General features: G+C 46.8%; 1 protein-coding gene and 1 pseudogene across 2 annotated transcripts; both read right to left on the bottom strand.

The window, feature by feature from the left end:
- Positions 1-5,799: 5,799 nt before the first annotated feature.
- On the bottom strand, positions 5,800-19,817 carry ELP6 (elongator acetyltransferase complex subunit 6). 2 transcript variants are annotated; one of them, XM_027587666.2, is made up of 7 exons: positions 19,308-19,817; positions 17,655-17,733; positions 16,041-16,111; positions 13,192-13,310; positions 11,553-11,754; positions 9,234-9,380; positions 5,800-7,998 (listed from the first exon to the last, which is right to left on the bottom strand). In XM_027587666.2, exons 1-7 carry the CDS (start codon positions 19,359-19,361, stop codon positions 7,921-7,923), a joined length of 750 nt encoding a protein of 249 aa, XP_027443467.1. In that variant the 5' UTR covers positions 19,362-19,817; the 3' UTR covers positions 5,800-7,920. The 2 variants fall into 2 exon arrangements, with proteins under 2 accessions (XP_027443467.1, XP_027443466.1); XM_027587665.2 differs by having other exon boundaries at positions 5,802-8,104; positions 19,308-19,812.
- Positions 19,818-20,921: 1,104 nt separating this feature from the next.
- Positions 20,922-21,170, bottom strand: LOC113918643 (annotated as a pseudogene).
- Positions 21,171-21,533: the final 363 nt, after the last annotated feature.

Below are 21,533 nucleotides of genomic sequence, written 5' to 3' on the forward strand. Positions count from 1 at the left end.
CACTTCATTCCTTTTAATTGCCAAATAGCATTCCACTGTAGGGCTGTACTGCATATTGTCTGTCTATCCATTCATCAGTTGATGGATATTTTGTTTCCACTTTTGGGCCATTGTGAATAACACTGCTGTGAACATCCACATACAAGTGTTTATGCTTTCATTTCTCTTGGGTATATACATGGGAACTGAATGGCTGAGTCATATGGTAAATCTATGTTAAGAAACCCAAACAGAAGCGCCTGGGTGGCTCAGTCGTTAAGCGTCTGCCTTCGGCTCAGGTCATGATCCTGGGGTCCTGGTGTCGGGCTCCCTGCTCAGCAGGGAGCCTGCTTCTTCCTTTCCTCCCTGCTCATGCTCTCTCTTGTTATCTTTCTTTCTCTCAAATAAAGTCTTAAAAACAAACAACTGCCAAACTGTTTTCCAAGGTGGCTGCACCATTTTATATTCCCACCAGCAATACCTGAGGGCCCCAATTTCTCCATCTCCTTGTTAACCCTTGAAATTGTCAGTCTTTTCACTACAGCCATGTTAGTGATTACACAGTGGCAACTCATGGTGGTTTTTATTTGTATTTCGCTAGTGCGTAATGGTATTGAACATATTTTTATGTGCCTGTTGGTCATCCCCATGTCTGCTTGGGTGAGATGTTTATTCAACTCTTTTGCCTATTATTTTTTTTAAAGATTTTATTTATTTATTTGACAGAGAGAGAGAGACACAGTGAGAGAGGGAACACAAGCAGGCGGAGTGGGAGAGGAAGCAGGCCTCTCGCGGAGCAGGGCGTCCGATGCGGGGCTCGATCCCAGGACCCTGGGACCATGACCTGAGCCAAAGGCAGACGCTTAATGACTGAGCCACCCAGGTGCCCCTCTTTTGCCTATTATTTAACTGGGTTGTCTTCTTAATGAGGTGTAAGTTTTTTATATATTCTGGACACAAGTCTCTTATGGTATATATGATTTACAAATAATTTTGTAAAAAACTAGAATGATAACTATTTCAGAAATAAAGTACTAAAACTGGCACAACAAAGAAAAGTTATCATATATAAAGACCAATAACAAAGAAATATTTTTAAACTATCTCCAAAAAAATTGCTTGACCTTGACCAACGCAAGTCCTAATTCGGGAAAAAATACACAAAGAATTTCAGGGCATACAAAAGGTAGCGAATTCCTCAACATGGTTTATGAAGCATATATTGCTCTTTTTTAAAAAAAAAAGATTTATTTATTTATTTAAGAGAGAGAGTATGGAAGGTGAAGAGAGAGAATCCTCAAGCAGACTGCCCGCCAAGTGCAGAGCCTAACATGAGGCTCAAACCCAGGACCCTGGAGATCATGACCTGAGTCAAAACCAAGAGTCAGATGCTCAACCGACTGAGCCACCTAGGTACCCTGAAGCATATATTGTTCTAATGCTCAAACGCAGCCAAGCTAACAGGTAAGCAAAAAATTATAGTTCGTGTTTGCTTACAAATACAGATTGCATATCTCAATAATATTAATTTAAAAATCTTAGCAAGGGGCGCCTGGGTGGATCAGTCAAATAAATAAATAAAATAAAAAACAAAATAAAAATAAAAAAATAAAAATCTTAGCAAGCCTAACATAAACAGCAGGTTAGAGACACTACAGCACATACCAGCAAGAAAAAGCTATAAAAGGAACTTAGGGCTCACACAACAGAGAGATGCTCAACACAGCCACAGGAAAAAGAGTGCCGATACCTCAGTGAGGCTGAGAAAGTAGAGTTCACTAATGATTACTGGTTAAACTCTAAAGCGGGGGGCAGGAGATTGAGGAGGAGCATTTCTTTTTCCTTTCCCTTTCCAAGGTTATTTCACTGACTTGATAATTTATGTATTTTAAAAATTAAAAATTACTATAAAAATGCTTCCTATTCTCTTAAAAACAGAAATTAAGACAACAAATACCTTCACATCACTCTTAACAAATTTCAAAATGCTGACTGAAGTTATTCAGGGGAAATAAACTACTGGAGCTATGTCAAACTAAAAAAACTTTTGCATAGCAAAGAAAACCATTAACAAAATGGAAAAGCAACTGACTGAATAGAAGAAATTTTTGCAAATAATATATGTGATTAGGAGTTAATATCTAAAATACATAAAAAAACTCCTACAACTCAACACAACAAAAAAAGTCCAATTAAAAAATGGGCAGAGGACCTTGAATAGACATTTTTCAAAGACACCCAGACAGCCAACGGACTCATGAAAAGATGCTCAACATCACTCATCATCAAGGAAATGCAAATCAAAACCACAATGAGGTATCACTTCACACCTGTCAGAATGGCTACAATCAAAAACACAAGAAATAACAAGTATTGGGGAGGATATGGAGAAAAAAGGAATTCTCAGGCACTCTATTTTTTTTAAGATTTTATTTATTTGAGAGAGTGAGAGAGCCCAAGAGGGGGTAGAGTCAGAGGGAGAAGCAGACTCCCTGCTGAGCAGGGCGCCCAATGTGGGACTCGATCCCGGGACTCCAGGATCATGACCTGAGCCAAAGGCAGTCACTTAACCAACTGAGCCACCCAGGCACCCTCTCAGGCACTCTTGATGAGAAGGTAAATTGGTGCAGCCACCACGGAAAACAATAGGGAGGTTCCGCAAAAAATTAAAAATAGAAACACTATAACACCATATGACCCAGTAATTCTACTTGTGGGTATTTACCCAAAGAAACCAAAGACACTAATTTAAAAACGCTGGAATATTACTCAGCTATAAAAAAGAATAAACTGGGGCGCCTGGGTGGCTCAGATGGTTAAGCATCTGCCTTCGGCTCAGGTCATGATCTCAGAGTCCTGGGATCCAGCCCCGCATCAGGCTCCCTGCTCAGTGGGAAGCCTGCTTCTCCCTCTTCTCCTGCTCCCCCTGCTTGTACTCTCTCGCTCTGTCGAATAAATAAAAAAAATCTTAAAAAAAAAAAATGAAGTACTGCCATTGGTGAAAACACGGATGGACCTAGAGGGTACTATGCTAAGTGAAATAAGTCAGAGAAAGACAAATACCGTATGATTTCACTTATATGTGGAAACTAAAAACAAATAAAAAACAGAAACAGATTCATAAATCCAGAGAACTGGTGGTTGCCAGAGGGGGGGTGGGGAGGGGGACGGGCAAAACAGGTGAAGGGGATCAGGAGGTACAACTTCCAGTTATAAAATAAGTAAGTCACAGGGTGCAAAATACAGCGTGAGAAATTTAGTCAATAATAGTGTAATAACTTTGTTGGTGACAGATGACAATTACCATTACTTGTATGGTGGTATTTCATAATGTATGTAACTGTCGAATCACTATGTTGTACACCTGAAACTAATGATGTAAGTTAACTATACTTCTATAAAAAAATTTTCCCCATTTAAAGGAAAATAAGCAAGGTTGGCATTATTTGTAGGTGTTAATATCTGAAAAAAGGAAAACAAGAAAAAATATCTAAAAATTCAGGAATCTCAATTAGAAAATTATTAGAATAGTTTAGAAAAACTGTAGAATAACTTATATTTTAAAAAGTCAACTACATCCCTATGTCAAAGACACCATAGAAAAATCCACAAAATCGGGGGCACTTGGGTGGCTCAGTTAGTTGGTAGGCGTCCAGCTCTTAATCTCAGCTCAGGTCCTGATCTCAGGGTCACGGGTTCAAGCCCTGTGTTGGGCTCCACGCTGGGTGTGGAACCTACTTAAAAAAAAAACAAAAAACTAAAAACTAAAAAATTCCACAAAACCAGATCATTTGTTTTCCAATAAAATAAAAAAAATTTAATAAGAGGGTATTAATTTCTTCACTAGTTTTTTAAATAAAATTACACAACTACAATTTTAAAAACAAGAGCAAAAAATCCTTGAAGGATACTTTACAGAGCTTGATAACGTGCTGGTGAAATTCATCTGGATAAATAAGCAGGCAGATATCCTTTTACTAAAAGCTCTTGAGAGCACACATATACTAACCTTTCAATACCTACTAAGAACAAATTTCAGAAAAGCTCAATTTTAAGAACTTTACATATAAATAAACCCAAACTACATAACAAGAAAGGATCACTACTTTTCAGTAAATACTGTTGGGCTATTTAGTTACCAGCACGAAGACAAATTACAATACTGTAGCAAATTCTAAATAAGTTAATTTGAGGGGTGCCTGGGTGGCTCAGTCGGTTGAGCATCATGCCTTCGGCTCAGGTCATGATCCCAGGGTCCTGGGATGGAGGCCTGCATTGGGCTCCTTGCTCAGCAGGGAGCCTGCTTCTCCCTCTGCCTGCCACTCCCCCTGCTTGTGTGCTCTCTCTCTCTGACAAATAAATAAAATCTTTTTAAAAAATAAGTTAATTTGAAGCATATTTTAAAAATTATTTTAAACTAGAAACAACAACAAAGAACAGCACCTTCATTCCATTCAGGAAGGAAAATACCTCTCCTGAATCCTGAAGAACTAAGGTACCATCAGAGACAAAATAGGAACAATTCCAAGGTCTTGTTCAAATAGTATTGCCTCGGGGGACCTGGGTGGCTCAGTCTGTTAAGCAGCTGCCTTTGGCTCAGGTTATGATCCCAGGGTCCTGCACTCAGGCCCCACATTGGGCTCTTGCTCAGTGGGGAGCCTGCTTCTCCCTCTGGCTGCCCTTACCCCTGCTTGTGTACTCTCTCAAATAAATAAATAAAATCTTTAAAAAAAAACAAAAACAAATAGTATTGCCTCCATAATCTCTTCCCCAATTCTCTGCTCCCTCAACAAAAGCAAAAAAGTGATGGGGAAATAATCACTTTCCTGTGACCATCAGCCGGTCACCGTCCATTACTTGCATTGTTTTATGGCCCTCATCTTCTCCACTGTGTCACATCACTTAAGTGATTGTTGCTTAGCCCCCATCAGAGCACAGCAGGTGCCTTTAAGACTGTCTCTATCTTAATGGCCCCTTATATAAAACAGGCGGTCCACAAATATTTCTTGAACTAATGCATATCGGAATAGAAAACAAATCTTTCTGAAGATAAAATGTTTTTTAAAGTAGAAAAATATATACATGAACAAATGATAAAATCCTTTCCAAACTACTACAAGGAATGAATAAAACAAGGTTGACCCCAGGTTCTAATTGTAAGTGATTAAGGATGAGGAATACATTCTCCACACATGGGAAAATACAGAGAGAAAATCATATCCTAGCCATTAATGTCCATTTTCTCACAACTCTGCACAACTATTAAATTAGTAAAAAATAAGTTAAATCCAATGTTGGTGGAGGAAAACTTATAAATCACTGTTAACTGGCTCCATCATTCTGAAGAACAATCTGTACCACGTGAGGGCCAGTCCATGTTTTGTTTTTTTTTAAATTTTTTTTTAAGATTTTATTTATTTTTTTAATTAAGTAGGCTCCACACGCAGCATGAGGCTTGAACTCAAGACCCGAAGCCAAGAGTCACATGCTCTACCAACTGAGGCAGCCAGGTGCCCCAATCCATGCTTTAATTCAGAAATTCCACTTCAGGGAGAAGACTAAAATTTCATCATCCCTCACTTTCATAGGCCCCTTCCCCTGCTTATTTTTTTTTAAGATTTTTTTTTTTTATTCATTTGACAGAGAGAGACACAGCGAGAGAGGGAACACAAGCAGGGGGAGGGAGAGAGGGAGAAGCAGGCCTCCTGCCGAGCAGGGAGCCCGATGCGGGGCTTAATCCCAGGACCCTGGGATCATGACCTGAGCCGAAGGCAGACGCGTAATGCCTGAGCCACCTGGGCGCCCCTTATTTTTACTTTTTAAAGTTTATTTTTTTTAGTAATCTCTACACCCAAGGTGGGGCTCGAAATCACAACCCTCAGATCAAGTCACATGCTCTACAGATTGAGCCAGCCAGGTGCCCCTTCCCTGCTTTATTTACAGCACTTAACACAGTCTAACTCTACATAAATTACTTCTCAATTTGTTGCAGGCAGGGACCTGCTTTGTCATGGTCATACCCTCAGTGCCTAACAGCAGCCTGCCATATATAAAGTATTCAATATTTGCTGAGTGACTGAATGAAAGTTCTAAAGAAACAAGTATTTGCCCCCACCTCCAAATAAGTATAGTATATAAAATTCACAGGGCACCTGGCTGGTTCAGTCAGTGGAGCATGCGACTCTTGATCTCAGGGTTTTGAGTTCAAGCCCCATGTTGAGCGTAGAGATTGCTTAAAAATAAAATCTTCGTAATTTTTTTTAAGATTTTATTTATTTATTTGAGAGAGATAAAGTACCCGACTGTGCACTCAGATGTCCCCCAAATAAAATTTAATGAGATTAAAAATAATAAAATAATATTCATAACGTAATTTATAATTACAAATCCCAGAACCTACATGCTCAGAGAAAAGCTGAGCAAATTAGAATAATGACACCATAAAATGCTCAGTAACCATTAAACGTTAAAATGTAGTGAACTCAGGGATGCCTGGGTGGCTCTGTTGGTTAAGCATCTGCCCTTAACTCAGGTCATGATCCCAAGGTCCTGGGATCGAGTCCCGCATCGGGCTCCCTGCTCAGACGGGAGTCTGCTTCTCCCTCTCCCTCTGCCCCTCCCCTCTGCTTGTGTTCTCTCTCTCTCTCTCTCTCTCACTCAAATAAATAAAATCTTATTAAAAAAATTTAGTAAATTCACTTATAAATTAAGTGAAGAAACAGAATAGCACCATTCGTATCATGTAAAAAATGTTCTGGGGTGCCAAGCCCATTCGGAATTGTAGCTCAGATGAAGCTGATATAAATACTGAAGAGTATTCATAAAAGAATCATTAGATTCTTCAATAACCACTTTCTCAAGTTACTTGTACACATAATTTTCAAATATTCTATCAGGTCTGCGATATTTTGGGAAGAAAAGCAGCTACTATTACTGGTTATCGGTGGGATAACCAACATAATAGTATGACTTGACGAGAGGAGTGATGAATTGTTCCCTTTTACAAAAACTAAAAAATGTGAAAAGTTAAACAACAGATATGAAATTTCCTTAGTCCCTGCTGAGCAGTGTTATTGTTTCATTTCAAATTCACTGCAGTATAATTTGCATATAGCAAAAATGTACCCAGTTTAAGGGAATGCCCCTGGTGTCTACTCTGAGGCGATCTTGACTGACGGGCTGAGTGTGGCATCTACAGGATGTTGGGGCAAAAGCTCACCTCTTCGGTCTTCACAGGTAAGGGAGCAACTTGCCAAGGCCCCATCCCACCTGGCAGCAAGAACACTCCTTACCCCTCTCACCAAACCAGGAAGCCTCATGTGCCAGGGACCCCAGAACCAGGAGGAAGTGAAGCTGTGAACCAAGTGGGGAGCCTGCCCCTGGGTTCTGGGAGGCTCGGTCAGCAAGTGTGGACTTCAGAGTCAGGCTCCACTATCTACGGCCGGCTCTCCAGCCTTGACCACGCTTGCCAAACCTCTTTAAGCCAGTTTTCTTACCGGACTGAAGGGCAAATACTTCTGCAGGACGCAGGTGAAAATTAAATGAGACAGTCCATCCCTAGGAAGCCACGATATGGGGACCCTCCTCATACCAGCCATGATTATCCACTGTGTCCCTCTGGTGCCTGCCACCCAGGGCTGTCTCCTAGCTGGCACATTCATACCCACTCTGGCTCTGAAAGGCACAACAGCCAAATGGGCAGTTGAGGCTAAAGCGTATTTAATGAAAGGCTCCTGGCACCACTTTCACCCGGTTTCAACATGTGGCGTCTCTCTCCGCAAAGGCCAGGTTGCTATTCCCTCTTGTTTTCTGAACAGCCCAGGGAACTAGGCCGTGCTGTCACAGCCCCCTTCCATGGCCCCGCCCCGCCCTGCAGTGGGGCCGTCGGTCCAGGCTGCAATGCCACTTCAAAGGTGCACAGATCCATTCCGACCCGTCGCTTTATCTTTCACATCTGAAAACGGTCCAAGGTCGCTCTGTGTGCTCCTCAATCAGGTCACAGAACAGCAGGAGACATTCCTTTGGCAAAAAAGGACACACTTTTGTCCTGTATCTTGTACTGGTAAGTGAGGCTCCCATCCCGCTGGGCTGTGGGCTGTGATGGTGTCCGCCAGAGGATCCTCAGCTACAGGGACAAGGAGAAGAATGAAAGAGAAGCAGCCCCCAAGTACCCGCCTGCTCCACCACATGCGACCGAGGCCTCTAGGAGGTCCCAGTCATGTGCCATGCAGCATGCGACCCACTTCGAAAACAAAGATTACCAGCTAACTAAAACTAAAGGTTTCCCCCCTCCATTACAGGAGTGATACCTGCCCGTTACAGAAAATGTGTAAGAGAAAGAAAAAGAAAAACAGCCATCCAGGGAAAAACCACTGAAGTAATCTGGTCTTTTTTCTATGCGTGGTTTTGTGAGCTACACGGATTTTGAGAATCAACTCATGAGAGTCAGTACATTCCAACTAGTACAGGCTCAGGAAGGCTAGAGGTTTATTCTGATGATGTCTCAGTGCTAGGCATGCTAGCATGCTCCAGGGGACTGGCCTCAGAGAACCCTCTCTGAACCCTCTCCTCCCGCTGTGCGCACAGGCACTACCAACACAGCAACTCGGGGCTTGCCCGTTTGTTTTCTTTTCTGACTCTGGGCCAAAACTCCCAGCCATGCCTAATGGGTCAAGAGTGGTCAATGTCAAGTTAACCTGGAAGCTGTGGTAGGGGTGTGGGAGGAGATTCCAAAAGAAAAGTTCCAGAAGGCAGAGAACCATGGCAGCCCCTTGGGAGGAGGTAGAACCTGACCTCCCTCACAAGGCAGGACTCTCAGCTTCTGCCTGAGTTCTCCAACATTCTGGTCAGAGGCAGCAGCAGGGGCGGCAGCAACCCTAGCCAAGGGTATGGTCCCCCCAGGTTTGTATTTTAAAAGAAGCAGCATTGACCTGAGTAAACAAAGCCTGCTGTGGTCCTGCAGAGGCATTCTGCTGTCGGACAGCAGGGCCCCTGCATTCTGCTCCAGACAGCAGTCTCCTTTTTAGGAAGTTCTGCTTCGGTCACAAATGGAACCACCATGGAAAACGTGCACTGGTGTGTGAGGCTAGCCCCATCTGGAACAGACTCTGTCTTGCATTCACACAACTCCTGAGGTTTCCCTTGCATCTGAAGGAACACCCCAACCAGACAACCCCTAGGGCCTGACACTAGCCCACGTATGGTCTCGGCTCAGGTGCAGAGCAGCAGCTGGTGCCCCATGAGCCCCTGAGCACCTGTCCATGCACGTCCCTGCAGAAGCCCGTAGCCAGGCCCTCGGCCCGCAGGATCAGGTGGCTCTGGTGACTAAGGCCATTCAGGAGGATGTCATTCTCCTTGTCCTCGCCGTCTCCACTGTCGTGTGCCAGGGCCACGATGTTTCCCTGCAACAGAGAGTCAAGGTGAGAACCTGCTCCTCCAGGCAGGGCCATGAGGGAGCACCGGGCTCTTGGTGCCTCCAATCCCCTGCACGTCTTCGCCTTGATCAGCCTCCACGCTGCTACTACTGGGAAGGACCCTTGCCTGTGCTCCAGGACCCTGATTCCAGCCTCGCCAGCACACCCAGTCTATCCTGCCAGCTTAGTCCCTCTTAAACCCAGCTCAGCTCAGCCTGTGGTCCTCCATGTTAGCAAAAAGTGCCACCTTTCTGCCAGGCTCCTGAATGCTCAGCAAGCGCCGGGCTGCAGCGGGACCAGAGGGGAGCAGTGTGGGCCCTGGAGACAACACAGGACACAGGCCAGGAGAAAGGGGAGCATGGGGGGCTGAGGGAGCAGAGGGAAGAGGCATCATGTCTGGCACAGCGGAGAGGGTCAGGAGGTGGACACACATGAGCAGAGTTAGAATGGCAAGCAGGAGTTAGCCAACCAGAACCCGAGGGGGAGGCCGACCCATTGAAGGGGATACCCCGAACAGTAAGTCCCTTCAGAGGTATACTGTCCAGTTGTTAGAAAGAATGAAGCAGGGGTGCCTGGGTGGCTCAGTTGTTAGGCGTCTGCCTTCGGCTCAGGTCGTGATCCCAGGGTCCTGGGATCGAGCCCCGCGTCGGGCTCCCTGCTCCACGGGGAAGCCTGCTTCTCCCTCTCCCACTCCCCCTGCTTGTGTTCCCTCTCTCGCTGTGTGTCTCTCTCTCAAATAAATAAATAAAATATTTAAGAAAAAAACAATCTTGGGGCGCCTGGGTGGCTCAGTCGGTTAAGCGTCTGCCTTCGGCTCAGGTCATGATCCCAGGGTCCTGGGATCGAGTTCTGCATCAGGCTCCCTGCTCTGCGGGGAAGCCTGCTTCTCCCTCTCCTACTCCCCCTGCTTGTGTTCCCTCTTTCGCTGTGTCTTTCTCTGTCAAATAAATAAAATCTTTAAAAAAAAAAAGAAGGAAAGAAAGAATGAAACAAACCCAAGTGTTCTGTTCTTGGGCAATGGACACCAAGATATAGGTGTGCTGTGAAATGGCATGGCAGGTGACCAGCGACGTGAAGAAAAATGCAGAGACACACACACATAAAACACGTTCACAATCGCACAGACTCTCTGGAACAATATCCACATCGGGAAAGAGACCGTTACTTTTTACTAAAGTACTCTTTGTGCTATTTATTTTTGCTTTCTTAAACTATTCCCAAGTTTTACTTTTTCAACTAAAAGAGGTGTTTTTACAAGACGAGGGTGGCAGCGGGCCACAGAGCAAGCTAAGCTGCAGGCAGTGAGCCCACTTCGGTGTTGCTGATCGCGCCCTCCGTGCCCCTTCCATTCCCTCTTCCTCCCATTCTCTCCACATCGTCCGGCTCCCGGCCCTGTGACCGCGGCCCCTGGAGTTCCCCCGAACCCAGCTGCCAGGCAGGCCCTTGCACACAGGAGGTGCTCAACATGCCCTGCTGGGGACATGCAGCCCCGGCTGACTCCACTAGCTCACGCCAACCGCTGCCCAGCAATGCAGCCTGACCACACGGTGGGCCGCAGGCTCCTACCAGGGGCACCATCACAGGCTGAAGAGCGGCCGTCGTGGGCCAGATGTTGTGTGGGCGTGCTGCAAGCTTCGTGTCACTAAACTCCTGCTGTTGGGTTCCCGCGAGGTAGGCACCAGAGCCATTCCTATTGTATAGGTGGGTCTACTCCCATTGTTTAACTCTCTGTTTTGGCAAAATCCCCATTTTTGCCTCATCATTTGACCATAAAGATCAGGTCCTATACTTGCGTCGCATCACACAATTTTTTACAGCCGTTTATATCTCCACTGATCTTCAAAGCCCACACAGAGAGACAATGACTTGCCCTAAGACACGAGGCAATGTGTGCCAGAGCTAGGACTTCTGCAGAACCACACACGACTGGCCACAGTCAAGACAGTACCGATCAACCTTTTCATTTCGAGGCCTTTATTTTTTAGCAGCAGCAAGTAGGGGAGTGGAGAATGGTAGACCAAAAGATTTCTGGGGCTACCAGAGTAAAGCCAAACCTCCAGGCAAATACACAAGAAAGATCACCGCAAGCAAGGGAGGTGTGGACCCATCTGGGCCCATGGAGGTCACAGGCGGGAGCACAGACAGCAGGCCGATCAGTACCTTTCGTTCCCAGCACACGGCAACTCTGCAGTAGTGGATGAAGTCCAACACAGCCACTGCCCCCAGGCCCAGGCTCAGCAGCACACTGAGGTCATCCACTAGCAGCACTGGGCACCTCCATGCGGCCTGTCCATCATCCATGGGCTTCAGAGTCTCTCGGACAAACTCATACAGGGGCTGCAGGTTCCCAGCATCGGCCTCCCTGGAACATCAAGCAAGGGTCACTGGAGAGTTCATTCTCTCTACAAATGTTTATCCGGGACTGAGCAGCACCACAGGAAAGGGCTGGGGTGGATGGGGCAAAGAACTGGATCACAGGCCTTGGCCTAAGAGGTTCCTGATCTGGTTGGAAAGAAAAGGCATGCGTTCATACATGAGCAAGTTGTACTTCAAACACTCCTTGAGGCCTAGGAGATACAAAGCACTGTGCTAGATACTGGGGGACACAAAAATAAACAGCCTCTCGGATCCTCAAGAGACACCATGCAGCCCCTCCTCCTAAGAGCTTAAGGCATCAGAAGATTAATCTGGATTGCGCAGGCAGGAGAGGCCTTCCCGGGAGGTCATCATGGGGACAAAAAGCTAAACAGCAATTCAGGTAACCTAGCAGTGAGGGACCAAGGTCTAAGGGCTGTTTGTGTACCTAACAGATTCCACCTGTTTCTGAACAAGTTGGCCCAGCTACCTCCACCTCCCCAATGACTACCCTTGGCGGTCACTTCCCAGCAAAAGAGGCTCAAAAAGCACCAGAGCAAAGGGCCTAGGCATGTGCCCATGCTCCAGGTCCAAGCCCTGCTAACAGCAAGGACAACTTCCCCCAACCCAGGGGTGAGGTGTAACCAGGCCCATCATTCAGACGAAGACAGCCAGGTTCGGAGATGGTAAAGGTTGTGTGCGAGATCACACGCATAGGGTCAGGGCACGGGGCCTTCTGACCGTACTGCTTTCCATACACTGCATCAGGCTGAGTCTGAGAGAGGGGGCGGTGGGGAGAGCTCCCGTATGGACTCCTTTGTGGTAGAGGAAGAAGAGCAACCAGGTGGGGAGTCTGTACAGAGTTGTTTGTGGCTGACACCCATAAAGGACAGAAAAAAACCAGAAAAACCAATCTCAGAATAGCAAACCCAGGAGTCAACAGACTTTTTCTTAAAAAGCAACAGTAATATTTTAGGCTTGTGAGTTCTATGGTCTCTGTCTCAACTACTCAACTCTGCCGTTGGAGTGCAAAACAGCCGGGAACAATATGCGAAGAAATGAATGCAGCTATTCTAATAAAACTTTATTTACAAAAACAGGTAGCTGTCCCATGGGCCATACTTTGCTGAGCCCTGTATTGAGCCAAAAACAGAACAAAGGTGTGTGCACGGGCTCTGAACCAGGGTTGGAAAAAACACTGTTCTGCCATACTCCCAGCAAATAATGCTTTCTGTAAGCTTTTGGGTCAGCCATACACCCTCTGGCCCATGATAAGAGCCAAGGGCTTTTTGATGAAGCCGCAACACCAGGGAAGTGTCTGCCTCCTGAAGCCAGCTCTGTCCCCCCACACGCCACATGCCAGGGAGAAGGAATCACAGGGCAAGCCTGGTCTGGGCCTCCCCACCAGGTGGGTACTTCTGGGCGGGGCTGCGGGCTCACTGACCTGAGGAACTGCAGGGGGTGTGGCTCCGCCTGAGCCCGGAAGAAGACATCCACCGAAGACTTAAGACCCTCGAGGAACACAAGTTGCCCGCATTCCCGGGCTGCAGTCAGGCTGACACCCTAAACACCACAAGGGAGAGTGAATCACAGTGCCTTGCAGGGGAACCCACCCCATAGGCCAGACTCCAGCTCACAAAAGGGCACAGGACACATTTTAAGCCCTGCAAATGTACACCTGTCCACCTTCGGATGGGGCCCAGGCCTTCTTTCCACTGTGCGTTCCTAACCCACAATCCCCACTGTGCTCAGGTGTGCCTTTATATTTGTCACTTGGTAAAAAACTGATGTTTTGCTCACATATTCATTTTCATGACGCTCAATTCGGCTCAATGGTTTTAATTTGCAATAGTATCAGGACGTGTATCATCAACTTTTCTAAATGTATGTATTTACAAAGTTAAGCACATTTAGAAATGGTAATAATGACAATAAAATGGCGGGAGAATGACCAAAGTCTGAAAAATGCTGGCTGCAGAAGAAAGGGCCAGATGTTGGCTTCGAGTTTCACAAACCCTTTCGGGTGCACCTCAGTGGTACAGGACCTCAGAGCTGCTCTGAGGCTTTCAGGAACATAGCTTCGAGATCGTTAACAGCCAGGCTGCCGGCCACACAGGAAGATCTAGGTTCTCCTTCTCTGCCCTCTTCCTCAGAGGCGGCACTCCCATGAGAGCTGGGGTAACACGAATTCTTGACACACTAGTTCGGGGGTGGGCTAAGTTTCTCTGCGTAGGGCAAGACAGGCTTTGCAGGCCATAGTCTGTGCTGTCACTACTCAGCTCTGTAGAATGACAGCAATCACCCACGACTCATAAACAAATGGGCCAACCCCTGCTCTAGACCAGACTTTTTTTTTTTTAAAGATTTTATTTATTTATTTGACAGAGAGAGAGAGAGACAGTGAGAAAGGGAACACAAGCAGGCGGAGTGGAAGAGGGAGAAGCAGGCTTCCCGCCGAGCAGGGAGCCCGATGCGGGGCTTGATCCCAGGAAGCTGGGATCATGACCTGAGCCGAAGGCAGACGCTTAACGACTGAGCCACCCAGGCGCCCCAGAGACTTTTTTTTTTTAATTAATTCACTTATTTTTAAAAATAATCTCTACACCCAACGTGGGACTCAAACTCACAACCCTGACATCAAGAGTCGCATGCTTTTTGGATTGAGCCAGCCAGGTGCCTCTAGACCAGAACTTCTTAACATGGCTCTTCATGACCTACCCGATTAAGAAGCTCTAGAGTCACCTGATTAAAAGGCAGATCCTTGAGCGCCACTCCAGACCTCCAGAACCAGAAGCTTTGCGGGCAGGGCCCAAGAATCTGCATTTCGACAAACATCCAAAGATGGATACAATCTAAATATGCAACCCACTGCTCTGTTTGTGCAGACACAGGTCACATGGAGCTCTTTAGACCCCTCATGCCCCTTGACCAAGTCTTAATTGTTCATTCACACCCCAGTGTCCTCCACTGTGCAGCACCATTAGCTCCACAGTCACCCCGGCAGACAGAAAGACTCCTGTTCATCCCCTTTGCCCTTGCTCATTACCATTCTACTAATGGCAGTTCAGTAATACACCAAGAGTATGGAGGCTCACACTCTAGTCCTTCACGTGCCCAGTACTATGCAGGCCATTCCTGCTGTGTCAATGACGATTCAAAGGTAACAGAAAAAGTAGCCAATCTGGACATGAGTGTACACCAGTTTCTCATCCAGAAACACAGATGCTTAGGGTCAAAGAGACATGCTTCACCGCCCTGGCATGTAATGTGTTCTTAACATGCCTGCTCTCCCTGAGCTCATGCTCTGACCTCTAACACAGGAAATTCTTGCTTCTCAGCAGAGGATGGGAAAGAGTCTACCCTCCTCTCATCCTCTCATTTGTCTCTCCCCATCAGAGTGACATCGCGCAGTGATGTGGCCCAGTAGGAAGACTGGCATTTCAATGATCACTGCTAATGGGAAGCCTGCTTCTTTCCCTCTGTGAGGCTGGCTTATTAAAAACAAAACAAAATAGGGCGCCTGGGTGGCTCAGTTGGTTAAGCGATTGCCTTCGGCTCAGGTCATGATCCTGGAGTCCCGGGATCAAGTCCCACATTGGGCTCCCTGCTCAGTGGGGGGTCTGCTTCTCCCTCTGACCCTCTTCCCTCTCGTGCTGTCTCTCGTTCGCGCTCTCTCAAATAATAAATAAATAAAATCTTAAAAAAATAATAAAAAATAAAAATAAAACAAGACCCAAAAAACAAAAACAAAAAAACAAAACAGTAAGCCCCTCTGGTCACAGGTCGTGGGCAATGGCCTAGGCTAGGCCAGAAGGGTCACCAGCTTCTTGGCCATCTTATTCTTTCCTGCCCACATCTGATAAGATGAAGGGCAGGCCAAGATCAGATAAGGAGCAGGTGACAAAAGCACCTCTCCCCACATATGGGTTCTAAGCTCTAAACTTAGGGAGACAGTAGGAGGCACTCAATTTGGTGGTAGACCAAGCTGTGATCAGCTGAGCAGGACTGATTAAAGCCCACACTGAGAAGGAGACAATCTTAACTGGTCCAGAGTCAGTAGAGCTGCATTTGATTAATTAACAACAGATGTGGTTCTATAAACTCTAAATTAATAAAACAGGTAGAGATGCTACCTTAGCCCTTCAGATAAGGGGTTCAGCACCCTGTGATTTCCCCAGTCACTCCCTTGCTAAGTTCTCTACAACCCACACAGGGGAGACCAGCCTCGGCCCCACTCACACCTGCATGACCCACATACTTAGGGACTGCACCTCGGACGTCTATGATATTTACCAACTTCTGTCCCACGATATTGTAGTGACTGAAGGACTGGATGAGTGCCACAAAGCAGACTTTACAATTAGCTAGAAAATAAAACAAACAGATTTTTAGTGACATCTTTACTTACAATCAGTCTCATATAGTTCATACTTCTGGAAACAAAAGCACTGGGCCAGGTCTAGACAGACTCAAGGGGCCCTGCAACCTGACATACCCAATTTCATTCTAAGATACACATTTTCTCATATATAATAATTATATCTTATTTCATTGAACCTGAGATGTACTTCTGTTATGTGTATTACTAGGTACCTTATTTTGTTCGATTGTCAACGAATTGTGGTTTTTAGAAAATAGTATTTTGGAACGCCTGGGTGGCTTAGTCGGTTAGGCGTCTGCCTTCGGCTTGTGCATGATCCCGGGGTCCTGGGACTGAGTCCTGCATCGGGCTCCTTGCTCAGCAGGAAGCCTGCTTCTCCCTCTCCCTGCTACTCCCCCTGCTTGTGCTCTTCTCTCTCTCTCCCTAACAAATAAATAAAATCTTTTTAAAAAATTAAATAAATGAAAAATACTATTTTTCTGCTCATCATTGGTGTACACAGAAATATAATTGATTTCTTTTCAACTATTCTTATATCCAAGAAGTTAGAAGGGGAACACAAAGAAGCTCTAGCTACCTTACTAAACATAATTAGTTTCTAATAACTTATCTGTAGATTCTGTTGCTCTTTCAGTGCTGACAATAACATCATCTGGAAAAGAAAACAACTTTCAAAGCTGTGAACTATTACGACTAAGAGTGCCAAAAGTCCACCCTCTATCCTGGCCTGGCTCAGCAGGAGCTCAAGGAGAATCAGTTGATAAATGAGTCTTTTTTGGGGGGCGCCTGGGGGCTCAGTCGTTAAGCGTCTGCCTTCGGCTCAGGTCATGATCCCAGGATCCTGGGATCGAGCCCCACATCGGGCTCCCCACTCCGCGGGAAGCCTGCTTCTCCCTCTCCCACTCCCCCTGCTTGTGTTCCTGCTCTTGCTGTGTCTCTCTCTGTCAAATAAATAAATAAAAATCTTTAAAAAAATAGTCTTTTTTTTTTTTCATTTGGCTGTTTTCTTCTTCTAATCTACTTCCGCCTATAAATTGCAGTGGCCCTGCAGTTTTCCTCCCAATGTTCTTTAGGAAGCATCTACTGGCTGGGCAACGTGTCAATGGGTCCAGGGCCCAAAGACCTCAAGATATACAAGGACCGAGGAGCAATGAAATCAGGAGGCCACATAAGAGCCGGATGCAGGACCCAATCCCAGGACCCTGGAATCATGACCTGAGCTGAAGGCAGATGCCTAACCAACTAAGCCACCCAGGCGTTCCAAAATATTATTTTTTTAAAAACCACAGTTGGTTTACTCGTGAGACTGTGTGCACACTTGGTGGAGAAGGGAAGACAGGACATGAATATATAGAGAGCACATAACACCCTTTGGGATGGATGGGCAGCGAACAAGATGGTCAGTAACCTGTTACCCAATAAACAGCCATCTGGCTACCCAAACACCAAAGCCCTGGTTGGTTAATACTATTCCCATTGAGTTCTCCCTTAGGTTTCTTTTTCTACAGCATCAATGAGTCCTGTACCTTTGAGGTAGAAGGAGAGAAAGTGGTGCACAAGGAAGCTGCCATCTGTCTTGGCGTCACAGAGTAGAGTCAGTTTCCCCTACAAGTTAAGAGGAACACAAAAAGGTGAATTAGACTCCCTGGAAGGAGGTCGGTATCTACACACACACACACACACAGATTACCAAAAAGAAGAAAATAAGTCAAAATTATGGGAAAAAACAACACTTAAAGTGATTGCTATTAAGTCACTCATTATGGGCAAGCATATCTCAGCTTCCACTTTCCCAAGGCAAACAGAGAATAAAGTGCCTCCTCTTCCTCATTCACCTTGGTACCTGAGGGACCAGTCCTGGGAAGAACGAGATCCTGAACGAAAGAAGCTTCTACCGTCAGAACCCAACAAAAATCACAGCCTGCCAAGACTGGAATGCACCTTCAAAAAACTAATCTGATCCAACTTCCTTCCTATTTCTGATACCAATTCTGTCCAATAGGGTGGGGGAGAGGGGAGTAGTAGTAGTTGACAGAGGCCTCCAGTAACAAAGTTCTCATCCCAATGGCCCTGGACACTGCTTCAGGCAGAGCTCTGATCATGGAAAGTCCTGGAAAGACCTCTAAAGATGGTCTCCACAGGGGCTGGCTGTCCTGCTCCAGCCACCTCAAGTTCCTGGTCATTGAAAGGGAAGGTCGGGATCAAATGGTATCAGATATGGCACTTCCATGTTGTGACTTTTTTTCACTTATAAAATATGAAAGATCACACTATCAGACCTTGAGAGTTACCTCCAGTGCTGTCATTTCCCGGTGCCCACTTTGATCCTCCAGTCCTCCACTCTGGCCCTGGCCTGAGCGCTCTGCAGGTGCCCAGATAACTAGCAAGGTTGCCAGTGCCACCTGCAGGCTTGGGCAACTGACACCCACAGGGTCTACTGAAAACTGTAATTTGCCTGACACCGTGGGTTCATAAAAAGGCCTGATATATTTGGTGTCTTGGCTGCTTGGAGGAGCTTACCATTTCCTTAGGAAGACAAAGATTATAAAATAAACCAGGTTAAGTTCCTGGGAGAAGTAACGCCGGGCTAAAATGTGAAAAATTTCGGGATGCCTCGCAGTGCGGGAAGGAGGGTGGAGAAAACAAAGTGTCGGAGCTGCTGTGCCCAAGGCCGACTTCATACAAGCCAACTCTGGCTGAGAGCAACTTGGAAGAGCACCATTCAAGACCATGAGGAGGAAGACGGGGAGCAGCGTTCATTGTGACCTGACAATGCCGCAGGGCCAGAGAGACTCGGGGCGGTTAAGAAGCTGGTCTCCTGGGAAAGGTGGAGAATCGAACTCCCGACTCTCAGGCAACCTCCTCTGGGCGCCGAGACCCAGTGAGCACGCACAGGGGCCCCCCAGTACACGTCTGTGAACGTTTAAGCCAATGCACAGTTGGTCAAGCTTCCCGGGCGCTTTCGAGGGTACACACCGCCTTTGAGAAGACGGCCCCCTTTCGTAAGCGCCCGAGCCGAGCCCACTTTCCCGGTCGGCCCTCCCCGGACTACAACTCCCAGGCGCCCTTGTGCCCGCGGACGTCGCGTCTTTCCCACGGCTCCGCGTGAGCTTCATCCGGGGATGCGGTCTTCCGCCACGCTCCGGGGCCCGCCCCCTTCCCACCGCGGGGCGTCTTACCTGCTCCGCCCTGTCAGGGGTGATGTTGAGAAGGTTATTGAGTTCCGGGAACATTCCGAGCTCCGGGCACGAGCGTCCCGCACCGGGAATTGGGGCTGCAGCGCGGACAACGAAGACCGAAGAGCCACACACCACTCGGGCCCGCGCGGGGGAAGCGCGCACGCGCAACGCCGCTTCCAGGCGCCGCGCAGCCAATCAGGCGGGCGCCTGGACCTGGGCCGCTGCCGGCGCACGCGCGAGGGCGCGCATCCGGCCGGGGTGGTGGGGGTGCTGGCCCTGCGGCGCGTTCTTGAGGGTCGCCGCGCCCCACAGTGGCCCCCGATGCCCTGCGCGATGGCGATGGGTGTCTTCCGCCTTCCCTTGGCCTTGCTTTCTCCCCAGCCCCGGGCCCCAGGGCAGTACAGTCCGCCCTTCTACACGAGCCTGTCGAGCTCCTGCTCTGTGTCCCCCAGGTCTCCAAGCTCAGGCTACATAGAGAGCGAGATAGGTGAGGATGCCCGCCCTTTCTCGCAAAGCAGAAAACAAACGTAATAAACGGGGAATTGTATATGGAAAAGTTATTGGGGGAAAAAAGGCAAAAGCTGGATAAGGGAGTAGTGGTGGGGTAAAGGTAGGTTCAGAATTAAAGAGGTTGTCAAGGTCAGCGCACTATGAAAATGTGGTTGGAACACACCTTGCATGCTCCTACTCCGGACTTTTGCACCAACCGTTCCTCCCTCCTGGAATGCTGTTTTCCCAGATACTCAGAAGATTTAAAAAAAAAAAACCACTTTTTCCGGTCTTTGCTCAGCTATCACTAATCTTCGAGGCCTTCCCTGACCATCTTGTTTAAATTGTTTTTGTGTTTGTTTTTAAGATTTTATTTATTTGACAGAGAGAGAGCACAAGCAGGGGGAGTGGCGGGCGGAGGGAAAAGCAAGCTCCCTGCTGAAGCAGAGGAGCCCGATGTGGGACTCGATCCCAGGACCCCAGGCTCATGACTTGAGCCGAAGGCAGTTGCCCAACCAATCAAGCCACCCAGGCGCCCTGACCATCCTGTTTAAGTTGCAAACTGTTCTTTCCCCAACACTTACCCTTTTCCCCTGCTTTCTTTTTTCCATAGCATTTATATCTAACTTACTATATATAGTTCTGTTGTAGCCCGATGAGCCTCAGAGCACCAGGGACAATCCTATAATTCAACAAAATCACCTTTATTGACTCATTGCAAGCATAGAGGTAGCATACCAATAGAGTCCTGAGACCTGTTACTAAGAAAAGGAAAGGGAGTTGTTTTAGGATTTGGGAAAGGATGGAGTTCAGGTAAAATTTAAACGAAGTGGTGTTTTGTTGATAGGCTGGAAGCAGAGCATAGCTGTGTGTGAGGGATCAATATCTGGCCTGGACTGTAAAGAGGACCAAGGTTTCCAGTGCATACCACCAGGTTAAGATAGATGTGGAATGCGGAGGTGGGGCCGGGGGGCGGGGGTGGTGGGTAAAATAAAGGGGATTAAGAATACACTTATCCTTTTTTTTTTCCACATTAAAACACTAATAATTGAAATATCTTTATCTTATGTACAATGAGTTGGCATTAAGGTAGGTATCTTGGATGACCCATTCAAGGAAGTTCACTTAATCCAACTTAATGAAGCCTATATCCTTCGCATATTGACGGAAACACTGGCAGCAAATATTGAAGCCTTATTTCTAGATCAGACCTTGTTTGTTTGAGCAGATGTGGCAAGAACCCTGGCCATCTTTCCTCAGATGGCTCCAGTAGAACTGCTGGTGACCCATCTTGCTCTCTTGGATGCAAAGAGGCAGAAGGGAGAGTACACTTACCTTGATAAGCACTGAGAAATGTATAGCATGGTGAATCATTATATTGTACACCTGAAACTATTATAACGTATGTTTATACTTCAATAAAAAAAGTTTTTGGGGATGCCTAGGTGGCTCAGTTGGTTAAGCGTCTGCCTTCGGCTCAGGTCATGATCCCAGGGTCCTGGGATTGAGCCCCACATCTTCTCCCTGCTCAGCAGGGAGCCTGCTTCTCTGCTCCGCTCATCCCCCACCCCATGCTCATGCTCTCGCGCACACTGTCTCTCAGATAAATAAAATCTTTAAAAAAAAAGGTTTATTTATTTTTTTTAGATTTTATTTATTTGACAGAGAGAGACACAGCGAGAGAGGGAACACAAGCAGGGGGAGTGGGAGAGGGAGAAGCAGGCTTCCCTCCGAGCA

This window comes from Zalophus californianus, chromosome 1 (genome assembly GCF_009762305.2).
Source record: "Zalophus californianus isolate mZalCal1 chromosome 1, mZalCal1.pri.v2, whole genome shotgun sequence".
Classification (NCBI taxonomy): domain Eukaryota; kingdom Metazoa; phylum Chordata; class Mammalia; order Carnivora; family Otariidae; genus Zalophus; species Zalophus californianus.